Source organism: Hypanus sabinus, chromosome 6 (genome assembly GCF_030144855.1).
Source record: "Hypanus sabinus isolate sHypSab1 chromosome 6, sHypSab1.hap1, whole genome shotgun sequence".
NCBI classification, from domain to species: Eukaryota; Metazoa; Chordata; class Chondrichthyes; order Myliobatiformes; family Dasyatidae; genus Hypanus; species Hypanus sabinus.
The window spans coordinates 58,263,915-58,284,954 of record NC_082711.1 but is presented as its reverse complement, the minus strand read 5'-3'; the positions used below and the strand labels follow the sequence as shown (position 1 = coordinate 58,284,954).

Sequence of the window (21,040 nt, the reverse complement as noted above, 5' to 3'; positions counted from 1 at the left end):
TTTATGTTATGTGATTTCAGGATTAAGTTGGAGATTCGCTAGAGTTCATGTGGGCAGTAGGAACCTAGGCAGACATGCGGATGGGCCGCGTGGGAGGGTGCCTGGGCAGAATTTAATGAGGGAAGGGATTTTTGGTCCTAATTTTATCTTGGAACAAAATGAGGCGAGGTTCTAGTCATTTTAACTGCAGAGTCCTACTTTAATATTTTAAGATTTAAGAACCACCAAAACTAATGATGTCAAGGTTACTGGGAGAGAGCTTAAAAGAAATTGTAATCAGACTTCTGCAAAGACCTATCTAAATATTAACCCATGTCTTGGTGCTGAGGAGCATCTGTAATCGGATTGCTATGTTGCTAGTCATTGGACAGTGATTTTCACATAACAAATTTATGTTGGATGTGCTGGGTTATAACCAGTCTTCATTTTAATGTGGGGAATCTGGAGCTGAATAGGTAAATGGAATTTAATGTAAGGTGACGTAAAAGCAAATGCAGTTTTGTGATGTCCTAATGCTTCTATAGGAAGAAAGAATTGCCCATTAGAAGGAAGGCACAAGAATGGTTTCTTGTAAAAAGCTTCAGGTTTGTGTATCTGTCTGTCAGCCAAATCACTCAGGCTGAACCAATTAGAGGGGAACAGAACTGGTAATAATATCGATTCATTGATGTTTGTTTAAAACCAATGGCTTGCATCACTAAATTCAATTGTAATATTTCTATAACTTAATGGCAGGCAGAACGATGGCACAGAAAATGGTCTTGAGATTAAGAGAAGTGATGCGCATCAAAATCAAAGTTAAAAACTTACTTTCAGAGTACATACATGTCACTACATACAACCCTGAGATTCTGTTTCTGCGGGTATACTTAGCAAATCTATAGAACAGTAACTATAAACAGGATCAATGGACAACAAACTGTGCAAATGCAGATATAAATAAAGAGAAATAAATAATGAGCATGAAATATCAAGATAAGTGTCCTTAAGTAAGTGTAGTTATCCCCTTTTTTCCCCCCAAGAGCATGATGGTTGAGGGTAGTAACTGTTCTTGAAACTGGTGGTGCGAGCTCTGAGATTTGTACCTTCTACTTGATGACAGCAGTGGAGAGAAAAAATTATCAGATCGTTTATGGAACTCCTCTGTGCATCCAACTTTGTTCTTGTTGGCATTATAGTGGAATCAATTGGCATGGTGAAATTTGAAGAATGTCTTGATCATACAATTTGGACAAGAATAGCATGGGGCACAATTGTTACTTTGCAATAACCTGCTGATGATCACTGCTGAGCTGCACACACAAGTAATGCCAATTTGAACAGTATAGTGCACTTGCCTCAACTTCAAAAGTATACTTTAACGACATTCAACTTTTTTGATTCCCTAATGTTTTATACAGACAAAAATTAGCTAATCAAATGGCCAAATAATTCAACAGGGTAATTAATTACAGAATATTTATTGTACATTTCTATATTTAGACTGTGCAGCATCATTTGAGATTGCATATTTAATTTTTACAATTACTGAGCATAGCCAGATGATAGATCAGTTATCCAACAGTTCATATTTGTGTGATTATCTATTATGACTTGCTCTTGATTTTTGTGTAACATTTGATATGGTTGGTTATGTGATTTAGTTCTATGACGTTGTGTCATCTAGTTTCATTCTTATCTATCCATTTATTATCTATTATCACAGTGAATGGCTTCCCTTCCAAAAACATTACTTCTGGTTTTTCAAGCTTAAACTTCCTCCCCTCTCTGATCTCCAAGCTACCCCTTCACAACCATCTAAAAATGAATCCCCATCACCGATGCCTGCTCCTCTCAATACAGGTGCAAACCTGCTGCATTTGATCTGGAAGGTCTGGAGGTCTTGGAGAGTTGAAGCAACTCGTGAGCTAAATCTAGGTCTCACTTAGTCACCCTGAGAAACCACCCCAGATTGCTCAGATTACCTCATAATACAAATATAAAATTAAATAAATAAAAATTAAGCTATCCACTTAGCTGAATTTAAAGTTTTCTGTCCAGATCAACTCTATTAAAATGAAGCTAGTAAAGGTCACATTATTAAGCTAGTAACATTGAGGGATTGGATGTGAAGTTCTGAGTCTAGCAATGGAGCAGGTCTGACGTAGTATCTGCACTGTAGCTCATCCTAACTTTAATATTGAAATAGCTCGGGTATGAAGCTTGGAGCTGAACTTTCTTGTGATGGGACATTACTATTGGTTCCCTATGGAAAGGGTGGCTACAAGTTGATGTTCAATGATGAATGCCATTTGCTCCCAGCTTCACCTCAGCACCAGTTCTCTCAGTTCTCCACTGTCTGATTTGTTCTAGTACGTGACACACATTTTGTGCTAGCAGACTAAATTTTGCTCCGAATTAATATATTGGGAGAAAAACCAGTTTCTGATGAAAAGTTTGTTTCTGTCTTTTTTTTTCTGGCACAAGACTTTGCCAGACCTCTTTAAATACCCGAGATGACTCTGTACATTGACATTACAACCACAAATCTATTTAATCATTACCTACTACCAGTGTTGTGGCATCATTCACCCGACCACTGCTTCAGCTTATCCAATGCTGTGACTCATCCTGGCTTCTTTCTTTATAAGCTCAACTTGGTGATTCATGCATTTTCCTGCTGTGCCGCCAAGATCCATATTTATTCATTTATCCAAGTTGTTGCTTCTGGTCATATTGTCTCACTGGTCATCCACCCATTGTCCCAGAATGTGCTGCATTAGTATGTTTGTTGATCTGGTAGTAAATATTCCTGTGCTTTGTTTTGAGCCCTCCACAGCTTGATTGTTCCATGTTGAACCTTGCCCTTCAACTATTCAAAATTCTTGCACCTCACCCTGGCCTATTTTGCATCTCTAATATTAATTACTTTCTTGCCAATAGTAATTTTCCTTGTCTAGGTCTAGGATTTCCTCCCTCAACATCTCTCTAAAGATGACTCACAAAACATGTAGTAATCTATCTTAACATATCTTTGCAGCACACACAAAATGCTGGAGGAATTCAGTAGGCCAGTCAGCATCTATGGAAAAGAGTACAGTCAATGTTTCAGGCCGAAACTCTTCATCAGGGCTGATGAGCATCTCTGTTGGTTCTGGTATCAAATTTATTTTGACATTGGTCCTTTGAAGCTTATTAAGTAGGGTATAAACTCTATGCAAATTGGAGTATGTTGTAAATATTTAGCAAGTAAATGTGCTTTGCTTCTGCTTGACATAATATCTTGACAGCTGATGAAATTTGTATTCAAATGATGTCCTGAGAATGTACAGGAGGTCACAGAAAAAGTCTCCTTGCCATAGATTATGAGAAGCTATGAAGAATGGTATGAGGGACCTGTTTATTGCTGTGGATACACACTTTATCACCAAGCCATATGGACCGTTTAGGTATTTACATAAAGCAGCAGCTGGTTTAAAAGAGACTTGCTTTGTCACCATATGCAGCTGTCAGCTTAGTAAAGGGAGGAATGGTGTAGTTGTTTGTCTAATGCATTCTAATAATGTAAAGCTTCTGTTCTGATCCTTGTAATTTGATAGGGCAGAGCATGGATTCGAGTAGCGCTCATGGAGAAGCGTCTGTCCGAGTATATATCCACTTCTCTAAGGGACATCAAAACAACCAGGTCATAACAAGTTATTCATGTCACATGACTCCTGCCAATTCAAAAGCATATTTTAATGTAATTGAATGTAATGACACTGTTTTTGTAAAGGCTGTTGCCTGTTAAAGATTTTGTTTAATAAACCATAGTTTGTTATAGATATTGACAACAGTGTTCATTGGTCAACTTAGTTAAATTAACATAAATCCAATTTGAGACTGTTATAAACCATCTCTTCTCTGAATACATTTGAAGTGCAAACACCTTTGTTCATATTTCCCTTCCAGGAGATATTATGAGGATGGGGCAGTTGTTCTGGGAGAAGAAGCAAATATGCTTGCTGGTATGTTGCTTGGACTCAATGCGATTGACTTCAGGTAATTGTGGCACTTGTTTTTTTTTATGAATTTGCTTGGAGCATGAATATATAAATAAGTCAGATTGTATTAATAGATGAAGAGGACCCACATTATTACCTTTGCTTCTGCACTGTTTATAAGAAATGTGAATTTATCAAACAAATCTCAAAACAATTCTGATCCCTGACAACCTCTGAATGAGAAATATTTTCCATGCCTTCCCCTGTATTCCTGATTATATTTTAAAGTTCTGCCACATGACTTTTTTGACATTAATGTGCTGTGTAAGTATTCCCTATTTCCTCTATCTGGGCTGCTAATAATTTGAACATACCTCAACCAAGTCTTCATTCAGTTGTCCACAGTATGTTCCAAAAAAACCCAAACCCAACCTATCAAATCTTGCCTCACACCTGAAATCTTTAACATCCTTGTAAATCTCCTCCTTAAACTCTCTTACAAATTGGCATCTTTCCTGTAAACTGGTGACCAGAAGAGCACAAAGGCTTCAAGCAAGTCGTCACAGGTAGGTAGATTTTCAGATTTCCGGCATCTTTATTTAAAAAAAAATTTATATCAGTCATTCCCCTCTCTTTTCTGTGAAAGAGCGGGTTTAGAATGCACTTTGCCTTTACTCCTTAGATCAGAGCATCTTACTTTTGTGGCCAGCCTGATGTGTGGAATTTTGTCAAATGCCTTGCTATAATTCATGTAAAGTACATCTATCAACTCCCTTGCTTCCCTCATTAAAATTTATAATGTATTGTCAGACTGAGCCTCTCCTTAGCAATTACTCTGCAGCTTTCTCAATACCGTTCCCCAGTGTTCATCAATATGTCTATAATTGAAGTTTAAACCTTTTGGCTTGCAATTGGTTCATAGGGCTGATGTCTCCCACTTCCCACCTTTGATTACAAAGGTTGGACAGTTAGTTGTGCAAATGACTATTTCCAGAACTTAATGACAGAATTCCTCATTCAGTGGTATGTATTAATGTAAAGTTGAGAGATCAGAGAGACAGCTGACATCACAGTGCCCTTTTGCCTCTCTGCGCTCTGTTGGGGATCTAATGAAGTGCATCTCCTGGGACTAACTACGTCACCCTTTGCTAAATGTGGTGATGTCATGGTTTATATTCAAGGTAAAATCTCAGCAGTCATTATGAGCTGTAATTGCAGCTTCTCCTTGCGTCTCTGGGGTTTGTATTCCCTAAGCCTAGCCTCTCAAAACAGGATTTCAGCTCAGACGTGCCCCGCTTTATGTATGTTAGCCCTTTGACTCATTTATCATATGAAAGTGCATTTCAAGTGGAAAAATGTTATCAGTGGAATTGAATATTTACATTTTGGATGGGAAAATGCAAAACTAAAGAATTTCCTGCCATCTGTTCTCTGTTTTTGACAGCACTGTCTTTGTTGTTCATTTATTGAATTTCCTGAGCTATCCTCATTTTACAACATGAAATGGTTTGTAAGCCAACCAGTTCTTGAGACACAGCAGGGATGTAAGCATTGGTTCTCTTTGTTTGAGTAGTTGAAATGTGCTTCTAAAGCTCTTCAAGTCAACACCTTTGATTATTTAGCTTTTCAAAGCAAACACTTGGAGCCCTGGTTATTGGGAAAAATAGAAAAGCTGGTAATACATGGAAGGCTAGAGAGTGCCTTTGGAGAGAAGGTGCATTGACATTTCAAGGGAAAGTGAATTCTGATAGGACATATAAAGTAAATGCCAGGGGTCTTGGATGTTTTGGTGTACAGTGGGTCCTCAAGGTGGCAACACAGATGGAAACGGTTTTGTAAAAAAACATTTGATTGAATAAAAGAAGATGGAGACCATGTTGCAAAACACTGGTTAGATCACACTTGGAGTTTGTATATAGTGTAGGTTGCCATAACACAGGAAAAATGTGGTAGCAACAGAATGAATCCCTTCTGTACCAGGATGATAACTGCAATGATGGGCTGAGAGTTATCAGGAAACTTTGGACAGGAGGCATTTACTCTCACTGGTATGTAGGCTAAAGTCTGACCTTATGGAGGTATACAAAGTTATGAGAAACATAGATAGGATAGATATTTTTTTTTCTGCATGGTTGGAGTGTCTAAAACTAGAGGGCACTAATTTTAAGGTGACCAGGGAGAAATTTAAAGGCGATATGAACTGTATGTTTTTCAGTGGTGGCTATCCAAAAAAAGCTGCCAAAATGGAGCACTGTCTTTGTTGACAATGAGTTGAAAGGCCTTTTTCCATGTCGTTTGATTGTCTGTTGAACCTAAAGCTCAGATAAAAATTGCATTTAAAAGTACATCACGTGTATTTCAGCATTCAAAAATAATTTTTGGCCTGAAGGATAAGGTGTATAGGAAAGGAAGCCCGCAAGTGGATTATTGAGTAGTTCTACAAGTCATTGTATGTTAAATAACTGGATTGAAAATAGTAAATGATTTATCTTTCAGCTTCTGTTTAAAGGGTGAAAGTTTGGATGGCAATTGTCCTGCTGTTATTGACTATACCCCATATCTGAAGTTCACACAAAGGTAAATTTATCTGATATTTTTTATAGTTTTTTTTCCTATCAAAATGATACAATGAAAATGTGCAGTGTTTAAAAATCTTAAAAACTTGCTTTTGCAAAATTTTTGCAATCTCACCATATGCACATTTCATACACTGTATGTGCTGGTGAATAATTGCAGGCCAGCCTATACAAAGTGATACGTAAGACTTTCCCTCAGAATGTATGCTGTAGTTTCATTGGCCATATTGGAAATTGGTTTTGTGACATCCAATACATCTATGGAATTATTTTTAATGTAATTTATTCAGAAGTATGGTAGGATCTGAGATGTACAAAGCCTACTGTGGGGAATTTCTACCTCTTCTTGGGTTTCTGACTGAGATAATGGCATATAAGCTCAGATGATCTAATCTTCAGTGTACTTCAAAGAATCCAGTAGGTGGGCTGTACTGTTTTAAAGAATGTGCTTATGTAACATCCCTGATTATCTGCCATCATCATATCAGAATGGTGCTGAAGTTGATTCTGTCTAAGTGACCTCAGCCCTAGTATTTGAACAATTGGAAGATTTGGTTGACCCAAGCCTATACTGTCACCAAACTTCGTAGAATTAAGTATAGTTGTTTTTTTTTTCTGGCATCAGCTATTTTTATGGGAACTAGGAAAAGAGTAGGCCATTCAGCCATGAAGACTATTCCACCATTTACTTGGATCAGGGCTACTCCGTGTCTTAACTCTGATTACAACAGCACTGGCTCTCTGCATACTACTTCCTAAATTTAGAAGACTTGCTTCATTATCTTTAAATTGCTTCACGTTTCACATTACAGTTATGAAATCCTCTACTATTGGGCAGATCACCTTCTCCTCTGTATAAAAGCACCTTAGTTTGATTATGTTGATGTTTACATATTAATTGGACTTAAAAGTAATGCATTAGTCCTGGATCCAGTGACAATGTAATTTAAAAATGGACCCAAAATTAAAAGTCTTTCCAAAAGAGAAGATCAGAAGAATAGATAATTTGCATTGCAGAAAGGATGACACTTTCCTGTGTGAACTTAGCGGCTGTATTGAATTATGATTGATAGTTGGACAGATATACAGTACTTCCATTCGACAAATTGGTTAATGTATGTATTTTGTGAACTTAAATCCATAGAAATTACAGCTTCTGCTTTGCCATTAATTCAGTCCCTTCTCCTTTACACTTGTTCAGTCTGAATCAACAAGTGTAACACCTTGGACTGCTCAGTCTTGACCTGAGCAGAGGAGCTCCAAATGTTGTTATTACAGTGTCAATGCAGCTTTGCTTGGAGGGTTGCAACTGAGCTGTCAACATCTTTATCTAGGCATAACTGGAATTGTTTTTTTATGGGATTTCTTGTATATTTTTCTTAATCTGTTTTTCACAAACTCCTCAACGTTTAACGTTCAGCCCTCCTCGGCCTTGCCTTCATGATCACTTACACATGTACTCGTTTCCCAGAAAAATGTATGTTGAGGTCTTACAGCTTCAAATCCCTGCATTGCCTTCATGGTCAGATTAATTCACTTTACAAACTTCACCAGCATTTATTATGTAACTCCTCTTCCACCACTCTTTCTCTTGCCCCCAAATTCCTAACTCTTAGGTTTAATACATATTGGCCTATCATTGGCATCTTTGCTCTCCATTTTGGGTTCTACTATCCCCAAGAAATCACTTCCAGTTCTCTAGGCATCTTTCCTCCAAAGAACAAATCTTTTTTCAGCACGATTTCTTTTTTTTTCTAATTCCTGTCTGAAAGACTTGTATACACTTCACTATTGAACAAAAAAAGTTGCTGTTACATGGAAGTTCAAATGTTGGGAATTTTCAGATTTATTATTTGTTGCTGATTTAATTCCCACCCATTGCCTTTGTAACTGGGGCCTGACTTGGGTGGACGCACCAACATCTCTAATTTGGGTTGCTTGAACAGCCAGCAGCGTGGTCATCCATTGCAGATGTATTGCTTGGTGACGTCTGGCAAGGAACACAAGGCAAGTTAAAATCACTCACAGTTATTTGCTGACTAGAGTCAGTTAATGCTGCACATTTCAAACAAGCATCTGGCAGGCTGAATGCAAACACTGGCCAGGGTTAACACAAAATTGATATTGAACTGGTTTAGAACTTGGAACAGTACAACACAGGAATGGACTCTTTGGCCACAATGTCATGCCGGACCAATTAAATAGGTAAGCAAATGGCCAACTAAACATCCTTTCTGCCTGCACGCTGTCCATATCCTTCCGTTCTCCTCATTTCTGTGTGATAATCTAACCGTCTCTTAAAAATCCCTGATTTATCTGCGTCCACCATCCCCCAGGAGCACATTCCTGGCACCCACCACCATTCTTTGTGGGGGGGGAGGGGGAAGAAAATTTGCCTCTCATATCTTCTTTGGAATTACCCCCCCCCCACCACCACTTTAAATGCATACCCTCTGGTACTAGACATTTCAACTCTGGGGGCGGGGGGGGGGCAGGAAGATGCTTTCTAATTTCTCTATCTATGCCCCTCATAATCTTATAAACATTTATCACATTTCCCCTCAGCCTCTGGCACTCCAGAGAAAATAACCCAAGTTTGTCCAACCTCTTGTTGTAGGCCATGCCCTCTAATCCAGGCAACATCCTAGTTAACCTTTTCTGCAATGTTTCCAAAGCCTCGACATCCTTCCTCTAATGGGGGAACCGGAACTGTGTGCAATACTCCAGATGTGGCCTCACTAGAGTTTTATAAAGCTGCAACATAACTTCCTGACTGATGTCTTAACTAATAAAGGCTAGCACGCCATATGTCTCGATAACCACCCTAGCAACCTGTGTAGCCACTGTCAGGGAGCTATGAACTTGGAACCCAAGATCCCTCTGTTCACCAACACTTAGGGGTCTTGCAGCACCAATCTTAATATTATCTGCAAACTTACTAATCCACCCATCTATACTTTCATCAAGACCCAGGGTTAGCTCTTGCTCACTGCTGTAGCCAGCTAGAAATCTTGCTCTTCATTCAAATTCCCCATCCTTGCTTAGTTTTGTTGCAGAGTCTGAATATTAATTGCCTTTGAAATCAGCTGATTTATGTAAACTGAAGTTCATATTTTCTATTGACTGTAATGAAGTGACAGATCTCTTGCTGCATGTAAGCGCAGAGCTTCTGCTAACCTGCTCTGCAATTTGATGCACAAATCAGAATGTGGACTCCAAGTTTATCATGTGTCCATTTTTCTGCCTCAGCAGGCTAATAGTTGCATCAGTTGTTTATCAGTGCAATTTCATCTAAAGCTAATTGATGAAATGTCATGTTATGTCCAAGCTCTGAGAGTATTAGCAGTGATGAAGAGGAGTTACGGACTCTGGGCAGCAGCAGTAGTGAAGGCAGCACGCCGGAGAACATTGGCCCACCATTCCTTACTGATGAGCACAGCTGGTATAACAAGTGCAAGCGTGTGGAGCAGAAATTCAGGCTGGCGTTGGAGCAGAAGGTAATTGTCACAGCTAAAGTGGTTAGCAGTGTCCAGCAGCGGGAGAAAACCAAAAAAAAATCTGCACTTAGCTCTGTTGGAAGAGCACTTAACTGAAACATTAAGCCTGTGTCTCTCTTCACAGGAGCTGGCTTTCCAGCTTTTCTGTTCTTGTTCCACATTTGCAGCATCTGCAGTTCGCTTTTTAATTGTTTTCCATTTAATCGTTTCCAGATGAAAATTTTTGGGAATAAGCATTATCCTTGTCCACCAATAGCATTGGAAGCTTAATATCAATCTGCTACACACAGGGTCTTGATCCAAAATGTTGACTTGCATCTTTTGCCACCACAGATGCTGATTTACCCACTGTGTTCTTCTAATATCCTCTTATTTTTATTGTTACAGATTCCAGCATCTTCAGCTTCATTTTTCTTCACACGACATTCAATTCGGTTTTTAATGTGCAGATCCACAGAATCCAGTGCAATGGAAAATTATTTGCACTAGCTTCCAGGATGTCCTGCCATAGAAAATAAGTGATGCGATAACACAGCCTCTTTCATTTTCTTCCCCACGCACCTTATCTTACATTCTGCATGTTTTCATAATCCTCACGGACCCTGAACAGTCAGTCAACAAAGGCCTCGGTGTCATCCCCTTACACCCTACATCAGCCTTGGGTTTGACACATTGCTCAGCTCTGCTCTCATTGTTTCCTCCCCGATCTCTGAACAATATCTGGCACAGTAAAACCTACAGTATCTCCTTTCACAATTTGCGTTTGACCAGGAAGCCATTTCTATAGAGACACTGGCCATCCTCTAATCTGACCCACTCTGAATTGGAATTCTTCTCTCAGTTTCAACTCAACCATTCTTATTCAAGGTGCCGAGAGGGGCACTGCTACCCTTTTGGAGGCCGATACTAACTCTCTGAAGACAGCTCATTCCTCTGAGCTGTAAATACCTCTGGACATCAAACCATTGTTTCAAGATTTATTTGATTTCATCTTCTCTGTATTTCTTTTAGTTAATATAATCCTTCAGCCCTGCATCTAACTCTTTCCAAAGATCCATTAAAAATTGCCCAGTAGGCCTTGTGAAACTTTTATCTTGCTGTCTCCACTCTTTCATTTCTTTTCTACCTCTTTGGCTAAATTATTTTCATTGACATCTACAACTCTTCTGACCACCTCACCTCCCCTGCACCCCGGCTAATTTTTTTGGCATTTCTGCTTTGGATATCCAACCTTTTTGTGTCTACATATCCAATGAACAGCAGCACAACCAGCCCTCATTATAAAAAGCATAAGTAGCATTTTTACAGTACTTTTAAAAGTTGAAGATGCTTACCAATCTGTGACACAAAAGGGATAGAAGAGAAACTAGGCAAAGCTGTAGGGAAAATTTTATAGCAGATGTTAGAGAGGTGAAAAATATGGGGAGGGAATTTTTTTAAAGCTTCCAGTCTTGATGCCTGAAGAAGAAACTACTGTTGGTGGATTTTGGGGATGATCAATGGGTCAGATTTGCTTGAAACTTGTATATTGGTGTAGAAGGGATAAATGTGAATTAGGGAGGGGTGGAACTCTTTGGAATTTGGGAAAAAAATGAACTGTTTTGCATAATTGGGAGATGGTATAGATCTATAAACGCAAGTACGACGAGGGAACAAGGGCTCAATGTAAGTTACAATGTAGGAACTGTTTAATGACTCAGGTTTATGAAAGGTCAAGTGATTGAGTATTCAAGTCTCTTGGTAAAAGAAAATGGGATTCAACAGCTGATGAACTAAAAAGTAGAAATATATCAACGTATTTCAATGCTACCAAAGATATAACATCCAAAGCTCAAGTCAGGGTTAAATAAATGCCTTTTGACTGGTGTTGTTCAGTTTCAGATATATAGCTTTGGTAGTTAGGGAATTAAGTGGTGTGAAGGTGACCACTTCAGTTGATCCGGTGTGTATTTGGAGGAAGTTTCTACTCCATTGAAATGCCCTATTGCATTGCTCACAGTAGGCATTTTTTACTTCAAAGCTTTTTTTTAATATTAAGGGAAATTTAAAAATTGTTTCTTTTCCACTGAGTTCAGTCAATGTGAATTAGCTCAACATCCAATCTTCGCAGCACTTTTGCCGGATTGTAGCCTCTTCAGAAATCTCCCAGTCAGTTACTTGAGCTGTTGTTCACTGAAATGTGACAGAGAGGATGACTTTCCACGCAGCCATTTCTGGCATGTCTCTCCTCTTTGCCCACCGTAGTAGAGGGCTCTCAACTGTGGTCACCCTGTTGCTTGCATTCTGCTCTGGGGTTTCTTTTCCACTTCATAAACTCAAGATTCTGCAAATAAAAAGCAAGTCTGCAAATTCCAGCTCAAACTTTTGTCTGTGTAAATCAGTTTCCATCAACTGCCCCACCCCGGTTTCATAAAATCACCATGGATATTTATTCTTTGGCTCACTTTGTCCGTGCCAACCATCAAATAATTCAAAGTTTATTCAATGTAAATCTATTATCAAAGTGCATATACGTCAGCATATACAGCCCTGAGATTAATTTTCCTGTGGGCATTCACAGTAAGTTACAACGAAACACCACAAAAAAAGAAAAAGCACACCAAGAAGATGAACAAGCAACCAACGTGCAAACAACAACAAACTGTGCAAATAAATAAAACAGAATACAGGTTGAGTACGCCTTTATAACAAATACCAAAACCTGAAGATCTCCAAAATCCAAATTGTTTTTGAGCTCTGACATGAAGTCTGAAATGGAAAAGTCCACAAAGTACTGGAAAGGTTGCAGGTAATATGCAAGCCTTTGTGCGTCACACAATTCTGAGAAGTGAGCTCACGTATGTAGTGAACCGAAGATGACGAAAAATAGAACAACAACATATATAAGGTGAAAAATGAGGATCTCGCTCAGCGTCAAAGTTAACATATGTGCTTAACAGTATGCTTATCATGAAATAAGCAAAAATCTATCATGACGACTGAAAACTGAAGATAATTGTGAATATTCAGCAGGATGCTTTCAGAAATTTAAGAAAAGGCACAGCATTAATTTTTTTAAAGCATCTGTTGATATGAAAATCTAGCACCAGAACAAGTCTACAATCCTGATTCTTTTTTATCCTTACATAAAACCTAAAATAAGTAAAATGCAGATACAAAAAATTGCAAACTTGTAATCAAAAATGGCATCATCGATGCACACTGATCCTGCTGTTGTTTGTTGTTCAACAGCTGATTCAGGTATTCTCCTGATGCTGTTGTGCTGTTTGTGTTACCCTGCACATATTATAGGGATTTTCTGATACAAAAGGTATGTATGAACAAGTGTAAGACAAAGTTTGCATCCTGGAAGGACATAAATTCAGAGTCGGAAATGGTTGAGATCCCAAGCTATTTCATTATATATTCCAAAATCTGAAACACTTCCGGCCCCAAGCATTTCAGGTACTTGTAGTAATAATAAATAACTAATTAAGCAACACTTATCAAGAACATGAAATGAGGAGTCCTTGAAAGTGAGTCTATAGGGTGTAGGCACAGTTCAGTGTTGGTGCAAGTGAAGTTGAGTGAAGTTATCCTCACAGGTTCAAGAACTTGATGTTTGAGGAGCAATAACCGTTCCTGAACCTAGTGGTATGAATCCTGAGGCTCCTGTATCTCCTACATGATGGCAGCAGCAGGAAGACAGCATTTTAAATAATGGTCCATTTTAAACACACTTAGCAGCATTTGCTCTGCAGCCCACCCTGCCTTGGTAACTCCTCTGTAGCATGTTCTAGATATTAACCACTGTGTATTTTTGTTAAAGTCCCCTTTAAAACTCCTTTATCTCATATTGCTTATGCCTCTGTATCCTTTTGTTTTTGATACCCCTGCATGAGAAAATGCTCCTGTCTTCCATATCTGTGCCCCTTCTGATTTTGTATACCTCTATCAGCTTGCCAGTCAGTCTCTCCGTTCCTTCCCCATAACTAAAGACCCCCAAACGAGGTAACATTTTAATGCAGCATCTCTGTACTCTCTCCTTTCGCTAGTTGGAGGCAAGAACTGCACACAATACATAGCCTAACTACTGTTTTGTAAATCTGCCCCATAAAATCCCAACGTTATACTGTATTCTATGCCCCTGATGTATTAAGGTAAGTATGCCAAATGCCACCTTCAGCTGAGTTTCCTTTTATTTTCACTGAATTTCATTTCCTGTTTATGATACTCTCAGCCCGATTTACTAATCCTAGCCAACCAGCTACTGATTTATAGTGAATGAAAATGGAACAAGGCTTGTTTCGTGAGATTCCTTAAATTTCAACATTAATGTGGGAACATTTTCTATTCTGGTCATCTGCCGTCCTTAGTTTCTGATGATTAAATACAGTACTTCAAATGAGAATTGTCACCAATTTTCAGGACTATTTTCTGCCATTTCAGATGAATTCCTTGACCAGAGCAAATTGGTGCCTTTTCTGAATTTCAAACAATACTCAAGTTTGCCTCTTTCTTTTCATGTGGAGATTACAAATCTCCCGGTAACTTCTCTGTCCTCACATAAATACATATTTATCAAAGTCAAATATTGGTGTGGGGGATATTAACACAATTTCTAGTTGTGGATTGGAAATGTTTTGTACCTTTTGAAGTAAACATATTCCATCACAGGTATTGTACCACCCCAACTGCTTTTAATACATGGCAAAAATGGAGTGCTATGGTTATTTCAAGGATAATGAAAACTATAATTCTATTATATTTAATGTTTTTAGTAGTGGGTGAGTCCATAGTGAATTTGAAATGGAGGCCTTCTGGTCAGGATGTTGTGTCTACTTGATACACGAGCCAGGGCAGTATGATATGCAGAACAAGCCGTTGCCCATGTAGCAGGCTCCCCATCTCCATGCAGCTAATGAATCCAAAGGACTGGCAGGCACCGATAAGGATTGGCACCAGCAACATTGCAAGAATTGCCGGTCAGTGTTAAACTCAATGTAGGACTGACTGCCTTGGGGGCTACAGCTTTGGGCTTTTTCTTGGATTTAGCCCTGAAGCCGTTCCTGTGAGTGGGAATAGCCACAGGGCAGCAGGGGTTTGGGATCAGAGTTTTCCTTCTCCTGGATGAGCTGCCAACCATGGGTAACAATCCTCATCTGCTCAAAGCAACAGGCTTCAAGGTGCCAGTAACCCACCTTTGCCCTTGCTTCTATCAGTAGAAACAGTTCCGCTGGGCTTAGCTGCTAAGCCACACAAGATGGCCAGGAGCTGGACTTGGTTGTCAGAGGCTCCTTGAGACACACGCCATTGGGAGCATTTAGTAAGTAGTGGGAACTTATCCCCACTACCACCCCGACTATAATAACTTTAAAGAACCAAATTTGAAATGAGCTTCCAAATTTATATACATGTGCAACTGCTTGGCTCACTTTACAAATTAGTTTCCATTGTAGATGGAGGATGAAGATTTTTTTTGCATCATTAAGATATTACAGTATCTGTGCTAGTCTTTGCAGTTTTGAGCAACAAGTGGGTTGTCTAAATTACTATTTGTTCTGATGCTGTGAGAGGAATGTTTGCACTATTTTTAAAAACAAGTCTCTTGGTTTGCCCTTCTTTATTTTCTAGGGCTATTTGGAAGAGTTAGTACGTTTGCGGGAAGCTCAACTTGCAGAGTCTGTGGCTCAAAACAAGATTGTCCTACAGCAAATGGAAGAGGCAGACCTGAACCACAAACTGGAGAAGGAGCAACTGGAGTTTATCATCCTAGAACTGCAGGATCAGCTGTAAGCATCCTAACTGTCCGATTTACTAAGCAGAATATACCGAGGCACTTTAACTATTGCAGCATTTATTGAATCTCAGAAGGCAGTGCAGAGAAGACATGAAGCAAATGACTAGAGCTGGGGATCTAGTTATACTCCAAGCAATATTCAGCAGATCAAATTGTGGATAGAAGCAATTCACAAATAAAGTTGATCCTTTTAACTGAATGGTACTTTAAAAAGCATTTCATAACTTTTTTATGAAGGTCAAGTGACTGGAGCTTCAATAGATGTACCAGTTATGGCTGCCATAAAACTAGGGAAGCATGAAGCTGTAGGGAGTCTGATATGTGGGCATCTGACTTCAAGTGCCTCTGTACCACGGTGCATAGGCAGAGACCCAGAATGTGTTAAGATTAACTTTAATCCTTACAGAACTTCACAGAAAACTTCAACACAGTAACACCAAAATCTCTCATTTTGATTCAGCATCTCATTCTTGTACTAAAATATCTGTCCACAGCTGCCTCTGCTAAGGTTGAATACAATAGGGTCTATTAAGAGACTCCTAGATAGTTACATGGAGCTTAGAAAAATAGAGGTAGAGAAATTCTGGGCAGTTTCTAGAGTAGGTTACATGGTTGGCATGGCATTGTGGGCTGAAGGGCCTGTAATGTGCTGTAGATTTCTGTTCCCACTGTAGATTGAGGTTAGGCACGGATTAGAAGAACAGAACATTATATTCTACCTTGACAGTCTCCAACCTGTCAACACAAACATTGATTTTTCTAACTCACGGTAACCACTCTGCTCTCCTTTTTTGTTTTCCTATCCCACTGGCCCTCATCACCCCATTTATTTCACTTCCCCTGCCCGTCACCCACATATTCTTCCCACTGGTTACCTTGTCACTTCCATTTCTTTATTCTGTGATCCTCTGTCCTCTCCAATCAGATTTTATCTTTTTTCTTTGTCACTTCTACCTATTACTTCTAAGCTTCTTGCATCATTCCCCTTACTTCTCCACCTGCTTATTTCACCTCCCCCCAGCACCCCTCCCCCCACTGGCCCCAATCTAGATTCGCCTCTGGCTTGCCAGCTTTTGCTCCATTTCTTCCTATTTCCCCCCCTCATTCCGAATCACCCCTGCACCTTCCCCTCTTCTTCTAGTCCAGATGAAGTGTCATAACTTGTCATGTTGACTGTGCATTTTCCTCCATAGATACTGCCTGACCCATTGAGTTTTCTGGCTTTATGTATATTCACTCAGTAACAATACTTTTTGTCTAAGATTTGAGAGAGACCTTTAACTATCTCAGAAGAGATTCTAGGTGGTCTGAATTCTGGGTTACCATTCTTATTACAATCATAAGAACAAATAAATTTAAATACAGAGCATCATTGCCATTTTCTATTTTTGCTTTGTGTTTTGGAACTATAAATGGAGAGATTGTCTAGAGACCATTTGCTATAGCTATGGCAATCCATTACTTCAGTCAACAGATCTGAAATTTTAACCAAAAAAACTGGATTGTAATGGTGATCGTAACATTATTAGATGATCATAAAACCCCAATGAGTTAATTTTGTCCTTGATGCACAGGAGTGGATGTCAGAATTAATAATTTTAACAATAATTTATGCTCAATATTTTCAGAGTGAATCTGCTATGTTATATGCCTTGTTCTGAATTAAAGCATAGTTGCTCTTTATTACTCTTTAAGCTTGCTTAATGGTTCAGAACAGTTGATCATTAACAGTGATCTTTAAGGTTGTTTATTTCAAAAAATCTAGATATTGTATAAAAAGTTCAGTACTACTTACTGATCACAAGGATCACAATAATGGATGGGATCTGTTAATTTCCAATTGGTCTGACAATTTTACCAAAAGCAGTTTGTTAAATCAGGAAGTCTTTTTTTTGGACTTAAAATCCTACAGCTAAAGAAAGCCCTACTTAGATTGTGGAATGAACTTTAATACATTCATGGCTTTGTCTTGTTGTTGACCCAAACCATCAGCAAAAATCCATCCATGAGGCTGGGACGGTACTCAGCTTGATGGCCTGGACAGTGAGGATACTTTGCTCTGTCTCACACGTAGGTTGAAAAAAGTTTAGCCCCAGTATTAGGCACAGTCTGACTGACTGTTGGCACAAGATAACTTCTCAACCAGTTCAAGCAATCTCTCACTCCCACCACTTCTCCTGATCGAATTGTCACTGATCCCCTATGCCACCATTGTTGTCAGTAGGCCACTCCTCCTTTTTCGAATAGGTATCCAAGAAAAAAGTCAGTGTGAGAGGAAGAACTTTTAACCCCAGCCAAAATATTGCCCTGGAGGCTAATACTGTGGAATCCATAATTTCTGTACAATTGTAATATACACTTAGTGGCCACTTTATTAGGCACAGGAGTGGAACCCGGTGTGGTCTTCTGCTGCTGTAGACTATCCACTTCAGGGTTCGATGTGTTGTATGTTCGGAGATGTTCTTCTGAACACCACTGTTGTGACACATGGTTATTTGAGTTCCTGTCACCTTCCTGTCAGCTTGAACCAATCTGGCCATTCTCCTCTGACCTCTCTCATTAACAAGGCATTTTCACCCACAGGATGGATGCTTTGTGTTTCTTGCACCATTCTCTGTAAACTCCAGAGACTGTTGTGCGTGAAAATCCCAGGGGATCAGCAGGTTCTGAGACATTCCAATTAGCACCAACAACCATTCCATGGCAGAGTCACTTCGATTACATTCTTCCTCATTCTGATTTTTAGTTTGAATCACAATTGAACATTTTGATCACATCAGCATGCTTTTATGCACTGAGTTGCTGCCACATGATTGGCTGATTGGATATTTGCATTCACGAGTTGTTGTACAGGTGTACTTAATAAAGTGTCCACTGAGTGTAGGTATAGCCTTGATGATTTTACATTGCATTATTTGCTGTATGTTATTGATTGGATCTTAGTGTGGACTACTGTGCCATATCTGGGTCCTATACTGTAATGGATACTAAGGTCTGAGAAGGAAATTTACCAGAATGTCATCAGAAACTTTTGTCATGTGACGAGAATTCAGAAGCTTTGTTTACTGCAGATTTCATTGTGCATTAACAGTTGTATCTGAAAAAGAGAATCTGTTTCCACTTGTAGCAGATTGGGAAACAGAGCGCACAAAAAGGCTTTCTTTTCAGTTCTGAGATCTGAATGGCACTGCTATCACAGAGCACTGAACTAAAGAGGAAGAATTGGATCAGCTTCCAGAAGAATTTTAAAGGGTCAACAAGAGAAATGTGCTGTTCAAATTTTGAACATATGGGGCATGTGAAGTTCTTTCAAAAATGGCATATTCCAAGAATAATCTGCCCTGCTGTAAGATTCCACAGTGATGTTTTCTCTCTGATGGCGTCTCACGGCCCGTTTCAGGAAATGAGCGGGTATGTGCAAACCTTGCAATGCAACATCATTGATTTACTGGAAATGATGTGTTGTTACTGTGCTGATTCTGCTGTTAGGAAGATATGCATAATAATGCACAAAAAGACAGGAAATGACAAATGGAAGGCTGCCTGGAAAAGGATAGCTGTGACCGTTTCTCTGGCAATGTGACAGCTGAGTTTCGGTGCCACTGGAGTGAGCCAGAAGTTGCACTTTCAAGTATATTCATGGTGATAACGAAACAGGATCACGATAATGGCACATGGTTAAAAAAATTCTGTACCTGACTCACTGAAAATTGAAGTACGACATGTTCAGTAAACAGCAATTATATCTGCATTCTGCAAAACCTCTTGGTACTTTTGAATTTTTCAAAAGTATGTTCAGTCAAGTCTGATGTATGAATGTACGCAGAAGAGGACTAAATGTTATTTACTGAGATTTATAATTTTGGTTTGTACTGTTGGAGGAAGACATGCCAGCGGCAGTGGGGGGGGGGGGGGGGAGGGGAGAAGATGGATGTGCAATAAATTCAAAGTTCAAAGTAAATTTATTATCGAAGTAATTATGTCACCATGTACCACCCTGAGATTCACTTCCTTGCAGGCATACTCAACATATCCAATAACCATGATAGAATAAATGAAAGATCACACCAACAGAGTGGACAACCAGTGTGCAAAAGATATCAAGCTGTGCAAATACAAAAAGAAAGAAAATAAATAATAATAATATACAAGCAATTGAGAACAAGAGTTCTTGAAAGTGGGGACATGGGTTATGGGAACAGTTCAGTGATGGGCAGGTGATTTTATCCCCTCTGCTTCAAGAGCCTGATGATTGAAGGGTAGTAACTCTGTTCTGGAACATGGTGGTGTGAGTCTCAGCCTCCTTCCTGATGGCAGTAGGCAGAAGAGATCATGATCTGAATGGGTCCCAGATGATGGATGCTGCTTTCCTGTGACAGTGCCTGGTGTAGTGGTGGGGGAGGTCTTTACCTCTGATGGACTGGGCCATATCCATTACTTTTTGTAGGAAGTTGGTGTTTCCATACCAGGCCATGTTGCAAACACTCTGCCCCACACATCTATAGAAGCTTGTGACATTTTTAGATGTCATGCCTAATCTTTGGACACTTCTATGGAAGTGGAGGCTCTTCCCTATTGTCCTTACTTATATTTAGTATGTATTGGATACAGAGATATCCATACTTGTAATTTCTTTTATTAAAATTCAGTTTTGAAGTATCCATTTATGAATTTCACAATTTTCCTCTTTGCAAAAGATTATTTTAGTAATTTTGGTTATTGTAATTTTACAAAAATTACAATAATTTAAAATGAATGAATAATTACAAATGAAAGTTCAAAATCCCAGGGGAAGCTTGGAGTTTCAGTTCCACATTTAATTAGCCTCAGTCATCAATGTGCTGAAGTAATAGTGTGACCTAGCTTGTACTTATCGATGTTGTGTGGGTTAAGGAGGAATGTCTAAATGGTATGAACTTGTCACAATGCATGCAACTGGATATTACGAACAGTTTTAAGGAAATGAGGGTTCAAAACTAAAGGCATTGGAGTCTAGGTTTACTCTTTTTTTGCTAGGACTCTCAAATACAAAGGGGAATCCTGAAGGATGAGGATATAGAAGAAAGGCAGGGAATGTCCTTGTTTAACTAGGATGGCTACTGTTGATGATGGTCACTTAATTGCTGAGAAACTCACAAGATTCTGTTTCATAGTTGCCTCTTGTTGTGGCATTGTGGTTAAATTACAGGACCAGCAATGAGGATTCTATCTACATCATTGAATCAG

At 39.1% G+C, this 21,040-nt stretch overlaps 1 protein-coding gene across 7 annotated transcripts in view; it reads left to right on the top strand.

The window, feature by feature from the left end:
• The window catches only part of rundc3b (RUN domain containing 3b), a 93,220-nt gene that overhangs the window by 56,449 nt on the left and 15,731 nt on the right, over positions 1 to 21,040 (top strand). For all 7 annotated transcript variants that reach the window (XM_059972218.1, XM_059972214.1, XM_059972213.1 and 4 more), the window contains exons 4-8: positions 3,579 to 3,664; positions 3,931 to 4,020; positions 6,459 to 6,539; positions 9,867 to 10,035; positions 15,649 to 15,806. In XM_059972218.1, coding sequence (XP_059828201.1) covers positions 3,579 to 3,664; positions 3,931 to 4,020; positions 6,459 to 6,539; positions 9,867 to 10,035; positions 15,649 to 15,806 — 584 coding nt within the window. The remainder of the gene's footprint in view (positions 1 to 3,578; positions 3,665 to 3,930; positions 4,021 to 6,458; positions 6,540 to 9,866; positions 10,036 to 15,648; positions 15,807 to 21,040) is intronic.